Source organism: Excalfactoria chinensis, chromosome 21, assembly GCF_039878825.1.
Source record: "Excalfactoria chinensis isolate bCotChi1 chromosome 21, bCotChi1.hap2, whole genome shotgun sequence".
NCBI lineage: Eukaryota > Metazoa > Chordata > Aves > Galliformes > Phasianidae > Excalfactoria > Excalfactoria chinensis.
This window is the reverse complement of record NC_092845.1, coordinates 2,069,418-2,089,536: the sequence shown is the minus strand read 5'-3', so window position 1 is coordinate 2,089,536 and position 20,119 is coordinate 2,069,418. Positions and strand designations below refer to the sequence as shown.

At 47.7% G+C, this 20,119-nt stretch overlaps 2 protein-coding genes across 6 annotated transcripts in view; both read right to left on the bottom strand.

The window, feature by feature from the left end:
- Window positions 1–1,399: 1,399 nt before the first annotated feature.
- On the bottom strand, window positions 1,400–10,850 carry TTC36 (tetratricopeptide repeat domain 36). 2 transcript variants are annotated; one of them, XM_072355083.1, is made up of 4 exons: window positions 10,663–10,850; window positions 10,420–10,631; window positions 10,087–10,337; window positions 1,400–1,417 (listed from the first exon to the last, which is right to left on the bottom strand). In XM_072355083.1, the coding sequence occupies exons 1-4, from the start codon at window positions 10,848–10,850 to the stop codon at window positions 1,400–1,402; spliced, it is 669 nt and encodes a 222-aa protein (XP_072211184.1). The 2 variants fall into 2 exon arrangements, with proteins under 2 accessions (XP_072211184.1, XP_072211186.1); XM_072355085.1 differs by lacking the exon at window positions 1,400–1,417 and having other exon boundaries at window positions 10,069–10,337; window positions 10,420–10,614; window positions 10,745–10,850.
- A 434-nt stretch (window positions 10,851–11,284) lies between these two features.
- KMT2A (lysine methyltransferase 2A) overlaps window positions 11,285–20,119 on the bottom strand; it is a 45,805-nt gene continuing 36,970 nt past the window's right edge. For all 4 annotated transcript variants that reach the window (XM_072355137.1, XM_072355135.1, XM_072355136.1 and 1 more), the window contains 7 exons: window positions 19,802–19,972; window positions 19,178–19,252; window positions 18,721–18,895; window positions 18,255–18,362; window positions 17,704–17,787; window positions 17,279–17,408; window positions 11,285–16,288 (listed from right to left, as the gene is read on the bottom strand). In XM_072355137.1, coding sequence (XP_072211238.1) covers window positions 16,013–16,288; window positions 17,279–17,408; window positions 17,704–17,787; window positions 18,255–18,362; window positions 18,721–18,895; window positions 19,178–19,252; window positions 19,802–19,972 — 1,019 coding nt within the window. In that variant the 3' untranslated portion in view covers window positions 11,285–16,012. The remainder of the gene's footprint in view (window positions 16,289–17,278; window positions 17,409–17,703; window positions 17,788–18,254; window positions 18,363–18,720; window positions 18,896–19,177; window positions 19,253–19,801; window positions 19,973–20,119) is intronic.

Here is a 20,119-nt window from a genome sequence, read left to right as displayed (position 1 = left end):
AACGTCAGACATAGAGGATAACGTGAAAGCCCTCAAAACCTTTGCACACAGGTGACCCTATTCCCCAGTGTCCTCAATAGCATTCTGAGTTCTAGGCTATAAATTACATTAAAAATACATTTATAAGTCGAGCCAATACAAACTTGTTTGCTGACAGACTTCTCCAAGCTTGCCTTGCAAGCTGCTTGCAGCAGGCACAGCACTCGCCTGTTCCTGCCTCTCCCTTCCTGCTCCTCACTCACACATTCAGGTGTTTGTCTGCAGATGAGTTGCAGTCATGCTGAGCTTAAAAGTTTCCGGCGCTGAGTCAGGCAGTGGGAACGGCAGCAGCCAACACTGTGAGCTCATGCAATGAAAGCCAACTGTGGTCAGAGTTTGTCCTCTTGGTAAGAGGACAAAGAGCAGCGATGGTGCTATGGGCACCATGCAGTCAATGCGCACAGAAATGCTCACTTTGAAGCAAGAAAGGAGGGAAGGAGCAAGGCATCTTCCAACTTCCCCACCTACAGTAAGTAGCACCAGCTCTGGGTCTTGCTGGCTTCCAGGGCTTGAGCACCAACACAAAGAAAACCACTCATCTGATCTATCTGTTGAGAAACTACACACAGATCCACCCCCCGGAATCAACCTGAAAACAGGCAGAAATCTGAAGATCTCAAATGATTCACCAAGGGAAAAGTACGAGCAAGAATACCATTGCATGTTACTCACATGGGTCGCATGACTGGCTCTGGAAGCTGAAGTGTGAGGCTGCGAGGAAGCACGGGGTTTCTGCAGCTATGAAGGCAGTGCAGCAGAAGGGCTCGTTCCATTGGAGTCCCAGCACAGTGGTCCTGCATAAGAGCCAGAAACAGACCACAGCGAGGGCTCGGGTCCCTTTTCTGAGTCTCCTGCAACAGCATTTCTTGACAGGAACACATTATTAACAACCTCTTTCCCCTCACTGAAGCAAAACTGAAGCTCAGCAGATGAACAAGGAAGGCTTTGTGTAATGTGAAAACAGCGATGCTTCTTACGACCAGCGCTCACAGTTTGTAAAGCTGTTCTCACTCAAAATTTGCCTAACAGTTGACACGGATTTCAGATGAAACTCGATTTCTGAGGGCCTCTCATTTGACTGCATGGCGAGTCCTAGAAAGGCACCATGCTTCTGAGCTCACACGGTGCAAGTAACACCCAAACACGACTACCAGTGGCTCAAAAAGCCGTATCCAACCAAGCCATGGGCCTAAACTCAGTAGAGCAAACCAGAGGCTTCACCACCTCTTTCACCACTGAGATGTTGGGCCAGACTTGCCTGGTTTTCAACCCAACAGCTTTGAGCTATTGGCTGATATTCTGCCACCTGCACATCAGACCTTGTGCCAGAAACCACACCGTGGGGCTGCCTCTCGCTGGTTCATTCTGAGCCTGAGCCCTGTTACCAAGGCAAAACCTTGAGCCCAAATTGTGTCACAAGGAAAGCCAAACCACTCATGCGTGGTCCTATCTGGAAACCATTCACACTGAGAGCTCTCTCTGAGCACATTTAACCCCGGAGTTTCATCAAGAAACAGGACTCAGCAGCTCCACAGCATCCTCACCCTGAAACCTGCAGTGTTCAGCTGCAGAGGAGTGGGCAGAGAGCTGCAGAGAACAACAGGACCACGGCGAGATGTGAATGTGCACAGAAGTTCCCACTGCGTCATTCGGTGCTTGCTTTTCTGTGGCCTCCTTGGAACACCTGGGAAAGCCCCAGGCAAGGTGCAATCCACCTGCAGATCCCAACCCAGCTCACCACTAAGGAGACTGACCCTGCCTAATTTAGGGGAAGCATTAGGAAGTCTAAGGAAAAATAATTGAAGCTTTTTTTTTTTGGGGGGGGGGTTCCTATCCATGTCCCCCATAGATTGGCATATGGCTCAGTTACAGACAGGCTTTGGACAGGCTTTTTTCCCCATCTTATTCGGCCTTTGGCTATGCTCTTTCCCTTGGAAGCTCCTATCAGGGCTTAATTATACCTTTAATAATCCAGTTAATAACTCACTGGCAAAAATTCCCCCTCTTCTTTGCTGGCCACTGGTTTTGTAGATGGCCTTTCAAGCCTGACTCCACTTGATTAACTGAAAGCAGCACTTATCAGTCTCTTCTCATCATTACAGCATGGATGATGGAGCTGTGCCACCAACCTGCAGAGACACCGATGGACCTTGGGATAGAATCATAGGATGGCTTAGGTTGAAAACACAGATCTCACTCTAAGAGCATTGAATTCAGTTTAGACAAGGAGATGGGTTACATCTTCCTCTGGCCCTTGTTGTGCTTAAGAGAGGCTGCAAGCTTTACAAACTGATTTTATATTCACATGAAGGAAAAGAAACTAAACATGTCCCCAGCTCTGGTTGATGGTTAGGTTACGCTTGGGGTCAGTTTGCAAAGCAGCACAGTGGGGTTCAGAGGGAGAATCTGTGCTGGTTCTGGTCAGAACGAATGGGAAAACCAAAAGCAAACTCAAAAAAGAAGATGAACAACCCACCCCAAATCAGCACCTGGACTAAAAGGCAGAATTAAAAGCGTGGTAAAGTGGAAGCATCACTGCCTGCCATAAAGACATGTGTATGGCTGACAGCTCTGTGCTGGAAGGGAAGCAATGAACACTGACTATGGCAGCTTCTGGTTGGAACCAGCCTACAGCATAGGGGATGGAAATAGATGGTGTTAAAGGACCCTTCAAACACAAATCATCCCATGATTCTATGAACTGGGAGGTCCTTTCCAGCTCAAGCCAGTCTATGATTCTATGGTCACTGCCATGGGAGCAACAAGCAGGGTCTGTTCTAAAGTGAGATGGGACTGGCTGCTGCAATTCTTCCTGCGCCCTGCAGGACCTGTATTAGGGTAAGGAAGGAGAATCTCACTGCGGCAGCTGATGGTGGCACTCACCGTGTCCCCTCTGTCGCCCATCCGCTGGGCGAAGCTGCCACCTGCCGGCCCGCAGCCTTCATCCAACCCCCGTCGAAATGGAGATCTAAAGGCGCAGTGGATGGACGAGCAACTCACCGGCAGCACCCAATGGCACCTTGAAAGGGAAACGTAGACGCTGTCATTTAAAACACAGCCCTAAACATCTATGCTACGTATTTCTGAGTGCAGAGTTATGGGATGTTTCCTTCCATTCCAGATGCACTGAACGTGCTCCATTGGTACCATCTGTACCCTGGAAACGGAGGGACTTTCCTTCGGCCGGGTCAGATGCTCTTATTCCTCTTTGGACTGTGGATCTGTCCATTTCTGCACCTAAAACCAAACGTTTTGCCAAATGTGAAGAGTCCTTTGTGGTTTTGTTGCTCTCTTTTTGTTTTTTTTTTCCAGCCTCGACCAGGCCAGGTGATTTCCAAAGAAAGCATTTTAAGTCGCTTTTGTGTTTACAGAAGGGTTGGATTTTCATACCGCGCGGTTTGGATTACACATTAAACTGTTATAATCATTTATCCCCTTACAAAGACTGGGTCCCTTGGAGTTTAAGTGCATCGTCCAGCAGCGTGCCAAGCCAGGTGAATAAATTCAGAGCTTTCAGGACGGGGCTGCCAATGGCAGACAGGAAGGCTATGGGAAACACTCGGCCATAGATCACACTTTGTACGCCTGTCTTCCTTCTCACTCCTGGCCAAAACCTTGAGCAGCCACAGAGGCAAAAATTCACCCCTCCTTCCAACACCCCACTTTATCCCATTTATCTCCACCAAAACCCCCCTGACAAAGATAAGCCCCAAAAATTCATTGGAATCAGACTGAAGTATGAACTTTGTCTGCTCGGAATGGAATGGATTTTATCAGCCTTTTGAAGTCACAGCCCCAGCATAGGACACGAACCTGCACTGTGCCGGAGGTCCTGAAGGTTCCCCAGTACTTACCTAATATTTTCTGTTTTAGCTGATAACATCAGAGAAAAAATGAAACAAATCGGATCATGCCGTTCCAATTATGAGTCGCTACAGTGAGGCAAACCTGGACTTTCCCAGCTAAACATCTCAATATTGTGAAAATATTCTGACTCAATTATTTGTTCCTTCGAACATCTGAGAGGCACGACTGAAACAAAAGAAGAAACGCTCATAAAATCAACCGAGAGGCTCAGTGTTTTCATGAAGGGAAAAGCATTGTTTTCAGTTTTGCTTGCAAAACTTTTGTGTCGGTGCTCAGTTAGTCAGAATTCAAGCGTTGCCTTAATAAATGGGGCAGTGCAGCCCTGCAAGGGAGGTGTAAAGGCTCCAAGCACAGCCCTGAATCCTGCCCTGTTGTTAAGTCGCTGGATACTCAGAAACTCAACCAGCTTTTTGATTGCTCGTTGGTAAAACACCATCACCACATCACAGCCAAACACGGGTAGGATTCCCAGGGATGGGACCTTACACCTCCCTGGTTGGGGCAGATGATCTTTTGCATCATTTGTTGCCTCTTTCCTTCAACGCAAAGCTTCTCTCGGGCATCAGCTGTGAAATGAGTGGAGACTTTTGCTGTTTCATGCACATTCTGCTTGGGGAATAGAGCTCAGTCTCCATTAACACCAGTGCTGGCCCCAGGGCCACACAAGGTCATTTATTCTAGAGCTTTCTCCATAGCACACATCACCTCAGCAGGTGAGAACCTCACCTCCATCCCCAGCCATGATGTCTTTGAAGCTCGGTGAAGCTGGATCCCAATGGCACAGCCTGATGCTTCTGGGACAGCTCCTCTTGCATTCCACCTGGACAGAAGGCACATGGGGTGGGACTCAACATGTCTTATGAGGTTTTTCTGACCCTGAAAGCACAGCTCGCTATTGCTGACCCATGCTGAAATGGCCACTTGTCCCATAGGAAGGGTAAGGTTGGCAGATTTACTCCTGAGGAACCCGCTCCTTTGAAGTGGGTCAAAGCAGGAGGGAGGGCAAAGCACCTGGTGGTGCTTCATCACCAGCTCACAGGTACTGAGATGTCATTGTTGTTTTATTCCTTTCTGGTTTATTTGGAAGTTTGTGATGTTTATCTTAAAGATCCCACACCTGCAATCAAGTGGTTGCGGGTACGTCTTCATTTAAAGAAGGCCAATCCCTGAGACTTGAAGCATGAAGCACTTGCAAACATGAGCCGAGTACATTGAAGATTCAGAAATAGACTGCGAAGGGAACTAAGTTCTCAGCAGCACACAGAGCATCACGTGGCATCATTCCTCCTCTGCTGGGTTTCCCTCTGCCCTAAAGCAGAGCCAGGTCTAAACAGCATCCCCAGGAATGCAAAGGTTCAGAGCTCAGAGCAGTGTCTGAAGGTTACAGCCTTGACGTTTGAAGGAGCAGCAGGTTTTGGAATGAAGCAGTTTGATGGTATCATATATACTTTGTTTTCAGGCTTGTAAACTGAGAGCAGAAGTTATCCTATTGAGCAATACATACAGAATGGTCCATGCCTTTGTTAAGGGCTTCTCTGCCTGGGAAGAACAAACACAGCAGCCCATGTGAGTTACAGCCCTGAGGAATTGTTGCTCCCGGTGCTCCTGATGATATCAGCTGCCATTCAGCTGGCTGTAAAAATACAGTTTGTCCCAAGGGAAAGCAGTATGTCCGAAAGCTATGGGGTGTCGGATGAAGCCCTCTGTTACTGAGGGCTGTAGGGTCACTCCAATGCCTCACTGAGCTGAACAGATCAAGTGTTAGCAAGAAAACATCTGTCTTTTGTAGTCTGCATGCCAGCACTCTGTTTGCATCCTCAACAGAGGGGGCACGAGCCACATGAACATCTCCTCTCTTGTACCTCCAAGTGGCCACTGCCCCTTGGGACTCAGGTTATACTGCTTTCAAGGGAGGAAGATTTTGTTCTGCCCACCAACTCCATCAAAACTAGGAGCGTTGTTTCCATGTCACTCTTCAAACCTCAGTCCTGCAATGAGATGAGGCGGCCATCATTGGCCATACCTTGGGTAGCTCCCATTGCACAACAACGTTATCAAGGCTGGGGAAAACCATTTCTCACTGCACATACGGGAGCCAAATCCAAAGCTCATGTGTCCTTCTCAAACAGTGAACACAAAGGTTTGTTGCCATTAATTTAGATCTCGATAAGCCCCACAGAGAACACTAGCCTCGTGTTCTGAACACTAACAGAGCTTCTACCGCAACTCATACCCCAGCACAAGCACGACATCCTTGGTACATCCAATGGCAAGAGAGGGAAAAGGGCACCTGAGCTGGAAAAGGATGTGGAAAAGCAATGGCAGAGCTCTCAGGGCTGCCGTTCCCTGCAGAGCTGCAGGCAGCGCACGTCCCCTCCTGCTTTGCACAGGTGTGAGGTTTGCACCAGAGCTTCGGTTCCCCGTTTGGCTCTGCATTATTTTTGTTCTGGAATTACTGGAATGATAACAAAGGGGCTGCGTTACTCAATCTGCCAATTGGCATTTCTTTCACCCGGTAAATATTTAATTCCTTTTTGCTCTTGTTGGAAAGACCGCCTCGCTGCAGGTGCTGTGCTTCCATTAACCTCCCGACCCTGGATAAAGAGGCTCAAACTCCAAAGCAAGACCTGCATTGCACAAACTCACACCCAGGCAGCTACACAACCCAAAGAGCTGCACCATCTTCCCCTTCTGTTCATTGACATGAGGAGCATTGCTGGGCAACACCCAATGCGCTGCATCACAGCAGTGCAGCAATGCAGCAATGCAGCAATGCAGCAATGCACTCATGCTGCACGTTGGCTCAGTAGCAGACCTTCCCAGCATGATGTAGAATGAAAGCTTAGCTCAGCCAAAGGGAAGACAGCAGTGCTTTCATGGGAACTTGTCAGCTGGGAATGAGAAACAAACGTGGCAAGAAACCAACCCAAACAATCCCTGCGTTAAACTGGTTCGGTCCGAGAGTCCCATCCTCTACAGCCAGCGTAGCACTCACATATTGATTCACAAACAGAGCAAGAACAACCTGAAGTAATCACCACTGATCGCTAACGAACATATACCTTTAAATTAGACCTACACAAGCACAGCACTCTTCCCATTTGCCCTCTTAGATCAATTTTCTCTTATACTTTCCCATTTCTTATGATGTTTCTATTATCCATCCCCCATTTCTTGCCTGAGCTTAAGAGGAAATGAAGGTTTGGTTATTAGAGCTGCACGCACACAACTTGTCTCCCGTCCTGCTACAATGGAACTGAAGGCAGCTGGATGCGTCGCTCAGATCTGTTGGTTAAGAAGGTGCACTTCCTTCTTTCCAGATAAATACCAGATGTCACAATTATTAAAGCAAAGCCAAGAGTAAATACTACACACGACCCTGAGCAAATAAAGCAGTGCAATCATCCCCACAGTTACTCAGACCTGTTTTTCAGGGTTCTGCTCTTATTCATTGTGTTATTGTACAGAGATTATCATAGCAGCGTCTGGGTCCCATTTCACCATGAGGTGTTGACCCCAACCACGTTGGGGCAGTGTTACCTGCCCCCATTTGCGGAACAGATTGGGTGAAGCCCATTGGGAATGCAATGTGACCTCTGGGTATGGGAAAGGGACTGGGAAACCTGACCCCACTTTACCACCTATTGTTGTCTGCCACTCTCACCGGTTTTGTGAGGAAAAAAACGGACTTCAGGCCTTTATTTGCTTATCTCCACTCGAGTCATTCCTTTTAATGATTAACCTTAAATAAGTCAATTGTTACGGAGCTCATTGGTGGTTAATGGGAGAACACGCGCTGTTAGGGCCATCGCAGGTCTGGTTTGGTTCAGCTGCTCTGTTGCAGAATGACAAACGGGCAAAGCACTAAGGAACATGGGGAGCTTTGTTAATGGGGAGCTTTGGGGTGGGTTTCATCACCCATACATGCCCTGTTGTTAAATATATATTGATAGGACAAGGGGAAATGGCTTCCAAAAGGAAGGGGAGAGAGGGGAGGCTTTAGAGGGGATGTAAGGAAGAAGGTTTGGCACTGAGGGCAGTGAGGCAGTGGCACAGGTTGCCCATAGAGGTGAGGTGCCCCATCCCTGCACACAGCCAATGAAAACCCATCTGAAAAGTTGGTATCTCGGTTTCACGTGCCGTAACTCAGTTCCCAGCGCATGCAAGAAAGCACTTCAAGGAGCAACATATGGCTGTGGCTATCGGGGGCAGGACTGAGACAACAGGAGAGGCAGAGTTATGAAAGAGATGGAGAAACTGAGCCTTGTGCCTGGCTGCCAGCCACGCTGCTGTATTTTAACAGCTAAGCAAGTAAATGATCCTTGGGAAAGAAGGCTGTAAATAGAGAAGGTGGCTCGAGTACCCAGCATCAAAAAGGTGTGTTTGCAGCTCTGGCACAGAACGTTAACCCTGACTGTGCTCCATACGTGCAATGAGTTTAAGCCAATGGTGCTGCGTGGGCCCAAGAGTGCAGTGTTATTCTAGCCACATTCATAGAGCCATAGGATCATCTGAATTGGAAGGGATCCTTAAAGCTCACCTCATCCAGCTCCCCTGCAACCTACAGGGACATCGCTGAGGTACAGCATGAGACAGACTGGGGAACACAGGGTAAGCCCTCATACATCCCAATGGGTACATACATCCTCATGCATCCCAATGCTTTCAACAGGAGATTTGGAAACCCTGTTCTGGACTCCCCCGTGTGCCCTGAGGGAAATACTGCTGCTCTTCACCCATCTCTTTGCTGTCCGGTTGGTTTTGGTAGCTGGTTTGTCTTACTTTAGTCTGCCAAGGAGGTTTTCCTTCGGTCTGATTCACAGCACCATCTCGTGGCACGACTTGGGATGTCACAAACAGGGTTTTCCTATTTAATCCCCATTATTCCACCATGGTCACTTAGGCCTGAAGCTGAGAACATGCACTTTTCAGAGCTGAAGGTGTACACGGCAATGCCAAGAATAAACACCCAGGAGCTCAGTTCTCAGTAGAGGGAAAATAGAAGAAGCTCTAAGGTGTAAAAGTCACAGTGAATCTGGCTGCCCAACACTCACACGCGTGCCTGCAAACGCAGATGGGTTTTGGAGAGCCCCCTATCAGCCACTACAGCCACCCGTGAGCTGGGACCATTGCTCTCCAGAGCCTGTTCTAATTATCAGCTACACTTAATGGGCTTCGGAGTGCAGATCCACAGCTCTGTGGCTCCTGAAATTTCACCTTGGCAAAGAAAGAACAGAGGAAAGATCTGGCTCAGCCCCTGTGGCACCCACCTGAGAGGCAGAACTGGAGGCACGGAGGTGGCTGCAGATGGCATGGAGCAAATTGTGGGCATCCAGGTGGAAGAATCTGGAGGTGTTGTGGCTGCTGTGTGCTCAGCCTGGTCCATACAGGTGATGCTGGTGGGCACCAGCACAGAGAGCATCAGGAGGAGCCCGGGGTCACCTGCTTCCTGGCAGTGGGAATCTGGCTTACCTGGGCAAAACAGAGGCACAGGGGTGCCGGGAGCTGCTCTCTGGGCCTGGCTCTTGTCCTCCAGCAGCACTGCCCATCAGTGGAGGAGACTGGATCCCCACCACAGTGCATCAGAGTACATGGGTCATCCCCACACCAGGGTTTCACTTGGTGGGCCAGAGCCAAGCAGCAGGCAGGCAAGGGCAGCCTCTGGCAGCAGGTGGAGCAGAACATGGGGATGTCCCCACGTCAGCCCCTATCAGCCCAGCATGGCCGGAGCGTGCAGCTGGGCCATTCCTTACCTGGAGCATCACCTCTGCATTCTGCCACCCTATGGGCCCCAAGCATCCCTTCACTGTGGATGTTATCACCTTACAGGCCCTGAGCAGCACTTGTGATCCTGGGGTCAGGTCCTGCTGCACTCCAACTGCAGCACACAGCACCCAGAGCGCTTGGGAAGAGAACAGACATCTCCACACCCCTATTTCCACACTCAGCATGGCTGGAAGCAATGCTACATCCGCCCATAACATCACAACCAGAGCCCCGCTGGGCAGTCAGGGAGGTTTATTTGTGATGGAACAGAGCAGCTACAAAGCTGAGGAGCAGGAAGATTTCCCCATGGCAGCCCTGGATGGGGGGGAGCAGCTCAGAGTCCTTCCAAGCACAGCTCTGCCCCTCAGCTCCAGCCAGGATGGGGGTCCGGCAGCCTCAGTCACTGTCGGCCACGTTGGGGTTTCTCAGCCTCGCCAGCATCTCGCTCAGCATTTGGTTGCATAGCGCCGAATAGGGGTTGAGCAGCACCAGCTGTCGCCGTGCGAAGGCGCTGCCAAGCCGGGCCGCCTGCTGGAAGTCCCGTCGGGCTTCGTCATCTCTGGCTTGAAGCCGATGGATCAGCCCACGCTGCACCAGGCTCTGACACACAGCGCGGCCGCAGCCCCGACCCAGGCGGATGGCGGCATCCAGGTCCCGCAGCGCTCCTGGATGGGATGAGAGGAGCAGCGGGGGGATGCGGGGCGGCTTCGGGCCATCCTGGTCACCACCCAGCACCGCGTTCCTTACCTGCCACGTCGCCCTTGAGGCGCAGCGCCTGCGCACGGTTGTTGTAGGCAGATGCGCGCTCGGGCAGCAGGCGGATGGCCTCGTTGAACCGCTCCAGGGCTGCGCTCAGGTCTCCGGATTCGGCAGCAGAAACGCCCTGCAGCTCCAAGTCTCTCACCTGCTCCAGCAGCTCCGGCGCAAAAGCCGCCTCCTCCTCTGTGCATGGCAAACATCTCTCCGTCCCATCACCCGCTGAGCCCCAACTCCGTTCCCCAACACCCACCCACAGCCCAGGGGGAGCCCCTTCCACCCCATCGGTGGGCATCCTCAGCCACATCCACCTCACCTTCCAGCTGAACGTCCTCGTCCTCATCCAGCCCTGGGACATCCCCGAAGGGAGTGCTGGGGTTGAAGATGGTCTGCAGCACCGCTCTATCGTTGGCGCTGGCCATGGCGCACTGCGAGCCCTGGGGGCAGGAGGGCACCCAAGGCAGGTTAAACTTCACCCATCCCCTCCTATAGCAAACGGGCTGCAGCTCCTCCACCCACCGACACAGCCGACTCCCCCATCAACAAGCCCGGAGCACAGCGCAGCTCTAGGAAGGGAGATCAGCCCCCATCAACCCCCATTAGCCCCCATCAACCCCACATCAACCCCCATCAGCCCCACATCAACCCCCATCAGCCCCACATCAACCCCCATCAGCCTCCATCAGCCCTCATTAGCCCCCATCAACCCCACATCAACCCTCGTCAGCCCCCGTCAACCCCACATCAACCCCCATCAACCCCCATCAGCCTCACATCAACCCCCATTAGCCCCATCAACCCCCATCACCGACAGCCCCCTGCGCAGAACGAAGCACCCAGCAGCCATCTGCAGCAATAAACTTGACATGTTTATTAATTAAACTATCACTTAAATAAAAAAAAGTGCATAGAAAATAAACATGTTTAAAAACTCCTTTTTTTTGTGTGTGTGTCTTTTTTTTTTTTCTCTTTTCCCCACCGTTTATTTTTTTTTCCTTTTTTTTTTCCTTTTATTTTTTATCTTTTTTTTTACAACTATGTACACTTTATTTTTTTTTACATTCAGTCTTTTTGCAGAGCTTTCAGCCATTAATTATTATTATTAATTATTATCTTTTTTTCCCTCTCTTTTCATTAGCTATTAAAGTATTTCCTTCTTCCCTTCGTCAGGGAGTTTTTTTTTTAACACTGATGCAACTCGAGACGCGGTTTGTTTTGCTTTTTGTTTGCTTGATTTGAACCCGGAAAGGAAAACCAGAACAACAAGGAAAACAAAAGGGAGGTTTTGTTGTTATATATGAGAAGCCGTCAAGAAATGCAATCTCAGAACGTAACATGGCGGATTTTTTTGGTCTTTTTTCTTTTTTTTTTGCCTTTTTTTTTCCTCTTTTTTAGTTATTTTTTTTTTGCTTATTTTTTTTTTTTAACAATACCTACCTGTATTTACTAAAGAGACTGTTTAAGTTCAATGAAAGAAACACCACAAGTCTAGAGATCTCGGTTGATAAAGACAAAAAGCTACTGTAACCTCGTTGGAAAAGATAACCGGGAAAGCACAGAGCACGGCGCTTTGGGGGATCGGGTTCCTTTTATCCCTATATACGCGGGTGGGACCCCCAACATTCATCACCAAAAGAAAGAAAGGGAAAAAGAAAGAACCAACCAAAAAAACAAAGCCAAGAGCGGAAAGGAAAAGAAACCAGAGTTGTACAACTGGTAACAAGAAAAGGGCAGGAAAACCAGCCCGCAGGCTGCCTATTGCCAAGCAATGCCCAACACCTCCAACCTGGAAACACACAGCCTGGGTTGTTCCTACCTCTGTTAGCAACTGTAACACAATCCTTATCTATAGTGTTAAAGAGAATTAAAAGCCATGGACCGATACTGAACTAGGCTTCGTTACACGGTGCGTTACTATATTAGTTCCTATATATATCGTATTTATAGTTATTCGAAAGAAAAAACAACGAGAGTAATCATAAAAGAAACCAACAGCTTGCAAGGTGTTGAGTGTGGACCGGTAGCGTGGGGTTTGAATGGCATGATTCTGCACAAAGAGCATCCCGCTGAAGAACCTGGTATTGCTTGGAAATGAAAGAAGGAACAATTAACAGAAAGATAACCCAGCCCTTTTGCAATGACCCGCTTCTCCTTTACACAACGACACACAAAAAGATATAAAAACAAATAAAAAACAAACGCCCTAAGGTTCCATTTTTGTAGTATTTTTCGCTTTTCAGATATCGTGATCTGTGTCAGTCCTTATAAAATATACATTCATATACTGGGGAAGCTGTGCTGTGCTGTCGGCCCAGGCAGGGCATGCAAACCAGCACCTTGTGGTTGCTTGATAGAGAACACACAGCAGCTGCCAAGGCTTCTCTCTCTCCCTGCCTTCCTTCCAAGCTGGGCCATGGCAGCGGATCGGGGCCCTGCTCAGCAGCACAGCTCACCTCCTCTGGGTACAGACAGTTTCACTGGCCACGGCGGTACCGCCACAGGTATAGCAGCAAAGCAAACAGCGAGCTGGGTCTCAAGGACCCATTCTGCTCGGCCGGTCCTCAAAGGAGGAGATTTCCTGGTGCTCAGCTCCTTGGGGGTCCCACGGCTCTCCTCCCCACCCCTCTTCTCTCTCTCTCTCTCTCCCAGTGTTTCCTATAGGAACACTGTTAGGGCTCCCAAAAACACACAGCGTGGCCACAAGGGACCAGGCTGAGCCGTGCAACTCGCCAACACTGTTCTTGGGTTTAACCAAGCACTGCCGTCCAAAACAAGCTCATAAAGGACAAAGAGCAGCCGTGTCTGCGGATACAAGATCCAAGATCCCCCCCCAAGACGTGCTGTTTGGCCTTCTCAAGGTATGTGCGTTCCCAAACTGTCAGTGCATCAAATCATTTCAGTAACAAATGCAGCTTCGATTGGATTCTTCTTTCAACAGTTATTACCAAATAATAATAATCACACAGTGCAATAAAGAAAGGAAACCAGCAGTTCCTGACCCTGTGAGAGCTGTTATTTCATTCCCAGGTCAGAGGAAGAGGTCTGAGGGCCTGAAGAGCACAGATAATGGAGCGTGAGATCACGAGCACTGGGGTATCGCTCAGTTCGGTCCATTCCCTACCAACTGCTGATGCTGTTTCAGAGCAGCCTTTCCATTTGCCAGCTCGCCTACCCACAGGTCCAGCTTAGAAAAGCAAGGCTGCTTCAAGGAATTACTGCTCCAAGGCAAAAACTACTCTCTGTTTGGTTTGGGGATGAGGAGTGCACGTAGGGGTGTGAGCCCCATGCTGCCCTGGGTGGCAGGTCCGGGGCCCTATTGCTTCACTAGACTTCCACAGGACTGCATTTCCATGTCTGGAAAGATGTGGGTTTACCCAGAGCAGAAAGGCAAAGCCTTCCCTCAGGGAAGCTGCTCTGGACAAAAGAAGGATGCTGAGACCCCACAGGCACCACAAGGCTGGGCTGGCAGAGCCCCCCCACTGCCCTCAACATCCAACTCTGCGCACTTTGGGGTGAGACAAATCACACCTCCCACCGAAACACTCAATTCTGAACACCAGGCAAAAGGGGTGAAGCTATTTACGGTCAGTTCTCTCTCTTTTCCCTCTCTTTTCTCCTTAAATACACACAGGATACTGGTGTGTGGCAAGGCAGAATCAAGCCTCCTGCCTGAGGGCACAAGCAGTTGTTCAGAGTTCCCAACAAAGCCAGGCAATTCTCCCTCCTGCCCCAATCTGGATAAGAGAAAAAATAATCCAAGTTGAAGGTCCAGCCAAACCTCACAGAAACAAGTTACCCAAGTCAAAAAGGCAGAACAAGATGAAAGGACAAAAATAAAGTGTACCCCTCTCTCTGGAGAAAGGATCAGACTCAGACTGTGTCCAGCCACATATTTCCTATAACCGTCCTATGAAAATAAAAAAGAAAATTATTAAAAACAGATTCTTTTAAATTAGGATTAATACCACTGTTTAAAAAGCCTCGTCATAAGTGCTTTTCCCTATGAAGTGCTTCTCATAGAAAAATATACAAAATATATTTACATTTATAAAACCTTAAATACTAAACTGTAAACAGAACAGAGTAAAATCCGATGTCTCCATTTGTTAGGCTTGGGGCTTTTTCTTTCCTTCTTTTTTTTTTATGGTTTTTTTCTATTTTTTTTCTATTTTTTTCTTCCTTTTTTTTTTCCTCTCTAAGCTTTGGAGGTGTGGAGCAGACCCAAAAGGGAGGAGCATTTACTTGAACCAGGACTTGAACCATTTACTTTTGATTCTACGTTGGACTCTTCAGCTACCCGCCATTTCCAACCGTGCCCATCGCCTATTTGTTTCCTGTGCGTTTTTAAGTGCTGCAAGGAGCACCTGAGCCTGCTTAGTGTTTGGCCTTGCATCTTCAGTGATTTTTACACTCCATTTTGCTGCCTCTTCCTGTGCCTTTCATGGATGATGACGATGGGTCAGACAGGCACCTGCCTACAGAAGCCATTTGTTTCTCCCCCTAGGATGCTGTTCAATGGGGCTCCACACAAATCTCCCCCCTCCTCCAGCTCCTGCTCTACAGCCAACAGCAGCAGCAGCTCCCATCACTGCCTCCTTCCCCCCAAAGCGCAACCTCATGGTGGCAGACACAGCTGAGACCAGCCGAGCCCTTCAGTCCCCAGGTCAAATGAGAAAGGCAGCCTCCAAAGGAAGAAGCATGGGAAAAGATTGCTTCCCTCCTTTACAGCAGGGGGAGGCTGCTGCTGAAAGAAAGCCTTTGCTCACAAAGATTTACAGCTCTACGACCAGTTGGCACAAGCCTTTTCTCTGCTAAGGAATGCCAGGAATTCCCTTTGCACTCCAGCTGGAATTTCAGAGTGCAACTACCCAAATCCTTCTCAGTTTACTTACAGCTGCTGTATGACCCCTCACCCCCGTTCAGTCTTCCTCGATTAAAGCAGGTAAGTCGGACCCACACGGCACAGCAGGCCACCTACACCACGCAGTACACCGACCAACCCACAGATAGTGTTTTGGAGATGCATAGCACAAGGAACCACAGACTCTCACAAAGTTCTCAGAGTAGCTGGTTGGTGGGGTACGGTTTCTCTCCCTAGGAGAAAAGCGCAGTCACGTACTGTGCTCTGGAAACTTCTAACACAGCAACCGAAGGAAAACAAGAACTCCACATCCACCTCTTTGAGTCAAGAGAGCTCAAAGGGATGGGATTTGTGAGCAGCCCTCTACACTTGGGTCCGGGTCTGCCTTCCCTCCCCTCTCCCACTCATTAGCCCCATTCTGAGAAACAAATTCTGAGGAGGGGGGTGGGGTTGGGGCTGGAAAGGGAATAGCAAAAACATAATCACATTGAGGATCTTCTCCAGTCGCCCGTGTCTTTCGTAAGGGTAAGTGTGCGCATGCAAGACATGAAGATGTGGACTCTGACAGAGAAACACAGCCACCAGTTGGGTCCCTGAGCCCAGCTGATCTTCATTCCTGCTTCTGTCCTTTCCCCTCCCCTCGTGAACGGCAGGGTAGGGGTTCGCTGTTAGCTTTGGTTCGTCCCATGCCCTTTAGGGCTCACTTGCAGCTCGTGGAAGTTCTTAGTTTAAAAACTTCCTGCACTTCTTGGCGCCGCAGTTACAGGGCAGTTTGTTGCTGGCGTCTTCAATGGGGAACTTGTAGTCATACGTGAGTTCTTCCCCCCGGTAGATTTTGCGCATGGCGAAGATGACGATGTGTTTCTGGCCATCGATGTTGATGACCCGAGAGTAGCAGTTGGGCTCACAGGAGTGATTGATGAAGCGGGCTGCATTCCCATGCATGGTGGCATCCACCACTTCAGAGTCATCAATGCGGAACATGTAGCAACCGATCCCCTACACACAGAGAACAAGAAGACAGTTATGGGAAGTCAAGAGATAGATACTCTAATGACAGTCTTGCTTAATTACTGCAACGTGCTGCACGCTAAGAGTCAAGTCATTAAGAATATCTGCAATCCTTCTAACCTTTGCCTCCATAAGTGCCTGCTTGAATTATTTCAACCCCTTTTCTCTTTGGAGCTGCAGTGTGAGACCACACTGATATCTTTCCCTGACCATGGGAGAAAATGACTCTGGATAAAATAGCTCCAGCAAATATGGTAAACGCACAGAGAATTCCTTAAACCCAAATCATGATGTTTCAAACACAGTTTTCACATGGCCTATGCTTATCCTGCCTTTAGGGCTACTTCTTAGTTCTCCCAAACTCCTCTCCTTGCACAATAATCTCACCAGTCACACCTGACAATGATTTATTTCATCTTATATACATCACTACTTTGAACTGAAAACTGTTTGAAGTCACTAATACAAACGCTAAAAGCATTTGAGAACTCTAAATATTCTATGACTATACTTGTCCTGGTGCTGTTTAGACAAAATGCTTCCCTCAAGAATGACAAACAACTGCAATCTGCAGCAGGGAGGCTAGCATGCAATAAAGAAGTTTTAATTTAGAGCAGACCGAACAGCTTCTTGATTTTGTTTGAGAGTTCTGGTTTACACACTTCTTTATGTGCCAGTCCTCAAGCTCTGATCTCACCTCCTGTGGCACAGAGTAGATTTTTAACAGCTTAAGCTTCTCTAACTCTCTGAATCATAAAAAGCAACTTCGTTTTCCCTCCATTCTCTGCACAGGAGAAGCACTACACCAGCTCTAGAACTTGACACTTCAGCACGTATTTTTATCAGCATTACAAATAACTCGAATCCCAAAGCCTCATCAGCAACCAAGTTCTCCGTCTGCTCTGTTTCCTTGGATGATTGTGTGGGAAAGGGGCTTATGATGCTTTTTAAGAAGTTCTGTGAAAGCCCTTAACTCACCTTACTGTCATAGTACTTCTCTCGTTTGTCAGTGAGGATGGAGCGAATGACATTGCCCGAATATTCAATCACCATCTCACCTGCATCGATGTTCCTTTTGCAGAACAGGCCCCGGCCGTGGATGGGAGACCTAGAAAGGTAACAGGGTGAGAGAATGTTCAAACAATACAAGTGAAACTCAAAAACATTGCACCAACACTGCAGAAAACAAGTTATTTCGTGATCAGGACCACAGTAGTATTGTTTCACTTCTACAACGTTAACGCCAATGAGAACAACAGTAGGTTTCTCCTAATGCCTTGGTTGTCAGCAAGGCATAATAGAAGGAACAGTTGTTTGTGCTGAGGATTACTTTCCAAATATATACCTTAAAAACCTTCCTCTGTCCCAGACGTCAAATTCAGAGTGGCAGAACAAAACCATACCTGTAGACACCGACTGCCTCCTTGGAAGTCTTCTTCAAGTGTCGGAATCGCATGGGCATTGGCAGATCCATGCTTGTTGCTCTCCTAGAAGAAAGAGATACCTCTAAGCGATGACATCCATGAGAGCCCATATCAGGTATCATCTGAGATAGCTTCCAAGATTCAACCACTGCAGCCCACTGAGAACACCATCAAAATTCAGGGTAATATAAGTGCATGCATATACACGCACACACTGAATGTAGAGCTGTTCTTAATTCTGTATCTTAATTCTAACGAATTTATAATTGCTTCTTAAAAATTCAATGCAGATCATTTCTCCTCTTTGAGTTATCAACAAAACTTCTCATGTCAGCAGGAAAAAGAAAAGTGGAAAGGACAACTGGACCGGTTGACCACCTTCAGCTGGTGCAGGACTGCAGCAATCTCCCTTGTTGTTGTAGGACTTGGTAGCTTTGAACTCTTAAGCACTACCTCAAAAAATAGCAACATGTAACTAAACACAATCTCTTAGTTTCTCCCCCTTTAAACCTTCAAATCCTACCACATACCGAGCTGATTTCAGCTGTACTTCCTCCTCTTCCTCATCATTTGGGTTGTATTCCGGTGGCTGTCGGTGTTTAGATGCCAAGAAATTAAACATATCAAACGCAGATTTCCTGTAATTTAACAAAGGAAGTTTGTGTTACTAACTGAAATTAATGTAAACATTTGGTTGGCAGAACAGCTTGGCATGTTTACTGCTCTACACCTTCTCCAGTCTGTCCTCTTTCACAGCTTTCTATGCATCAGGATAACACACAACAGCTTCTGAGAACTGTGAATAAAGGCACCAGCCAGGAGGGCTGTATTAAACAAAGAAATGCATAACAAAGCGTGCAGATAAAGAAGATGCAGTATCATTGATTTACAGGAGAAAGTTGCGTACATTTACTCATAAACTGAGAGCTCTCAGCGCTCTAGAGATTTTTTGCTTGTGTCCTTGTTAACCTTAACAACTGCAAAGCTCACACTTGCCTCAGGTGGACTTCAGCCCTAGCAGAGCCATGTGGATTCAGAGGGGGTTCATTGGCCTCCTCTGGTTTATGAAATCTGAACTTGTAGTTGTGGCAGTGCTTTGCTCCATAAAGTTGCTCAATCAGAAACACAACAGTATCGTGGATAATTCCCAGCATCCTCAAACCATTCACACCTGGAACAGGAAACAGAGCACAAGAATGACAGAAATGATCAAGCATACTGGGAAGATACAGCAGCCCATTAAACAAAACTTGTGCTAGCCTGAAGTTTTCACAGCAGCACTGATTAACTAGCTCATTCCAGATAAGCAGTTTTAATCAATTCATTAGGAGGCTTTATTTTCCACTAAAAAACCAGCAGCTCAATTGAAATTCTTAAGACAGTGAATCCAAAGACCTGTTTGTTCTTCTACATTCAAGAGCACGTTAAAAACGATGGTGGCACTGGACATTACCTGCAAATGATAGCTGTTTCAAGCGGGCATTGGAACGGGCTTCTTGAACCTTGTCAGTCAGTGATTTCCAGGCATCTGCAATTACACAAACAGAAAACAAAACTGTGAAAGGGTATCCAAGCTTTGGGCACTGAGGAGTGCTGCAACAACAGCCTTGCTGTCAGTTCTGGCACGTTCCATCAGATTTCCATCAGTAGACTTTTACATACATGTGCAGTATGCTGTTTTCCAAAAAAATATTGGTATTTATATAAAATGACCAGAGAAAATGAAGGTTTCATTCCACCTATGGACTACAAATACTCCAAACTCACTGTGGCTGAAGGGAAATGAGTTTCTTCAGTAACTGGGCTGTAGGACAAGTCTAGATGTCATTGAGCCTGAGTTGCACTGTTTCTTTACAACACATGGTTCAAAACCATGGGTGAATGGATAAACCAAAATGGGATAGTGACATATTATATTTTCCAACAGAAACCACGTATTGCAAGGTACCAGGGCTGTAAAATTAGGATAATTTGTTTGTCATTTAAAGATCTGTGAAAATAAGTTAACGCTCTCAGAAGTCATAACTTCTGGTAGGGAAAGTTAAAACCAACACAACAATAAAAGCACAGTTCTCACCTTCAATGCTTTCTGCACAGATCTGAAAGCCGTCGTCACTTGAGATCTCAAAAACCAAACCTTTCTTGGGTTTCTTCTCACCAAGACACTCTTTCCTCTTTTGTTCTTGCTGCAGCCAAAACATAAGTGGGGAGCTGAAAGTGCTCTCTTCTTCCTCGATAGCTTTTGAGCCTAGGAAAGACAAAAGCTAGTATGAAGGTGGAAATTAAGCAGAACGAAGCTTTTTCCCCCACATTTGAATCAATCACTTCTATTTAGTGGTCAAATGGCAAGTCAGTAACGTGTCTAAGAAGAACCTACAGAACTCAGATTACAATT

Excerpts from the sequence above, each read along its gene's own strand:
- TTC36 (XM_072355083.1), bottom strand. The coding sequence starts at position 10,850 with ATGGCCAGCGCCAACGATAGAGCGGTGCTGCAGACCATCTTCAACCCC. Across the intron at positions 10,632-10,662 it reads GGTGGGTGTTGGGGAACGGA|ATGTTTGCCATGCACAGAGG; the intron begins GTTGGGGCTCAG and ends TGGGACGGAGAG. Across the intron at positions 10,338-10,419 it reads CCTCAAGGGCGACGTGGCAG|GAGCGCTGCGGGACCTGGAT; the intron begins GTAAGGAACGCG and ends CATCCCATCCAG.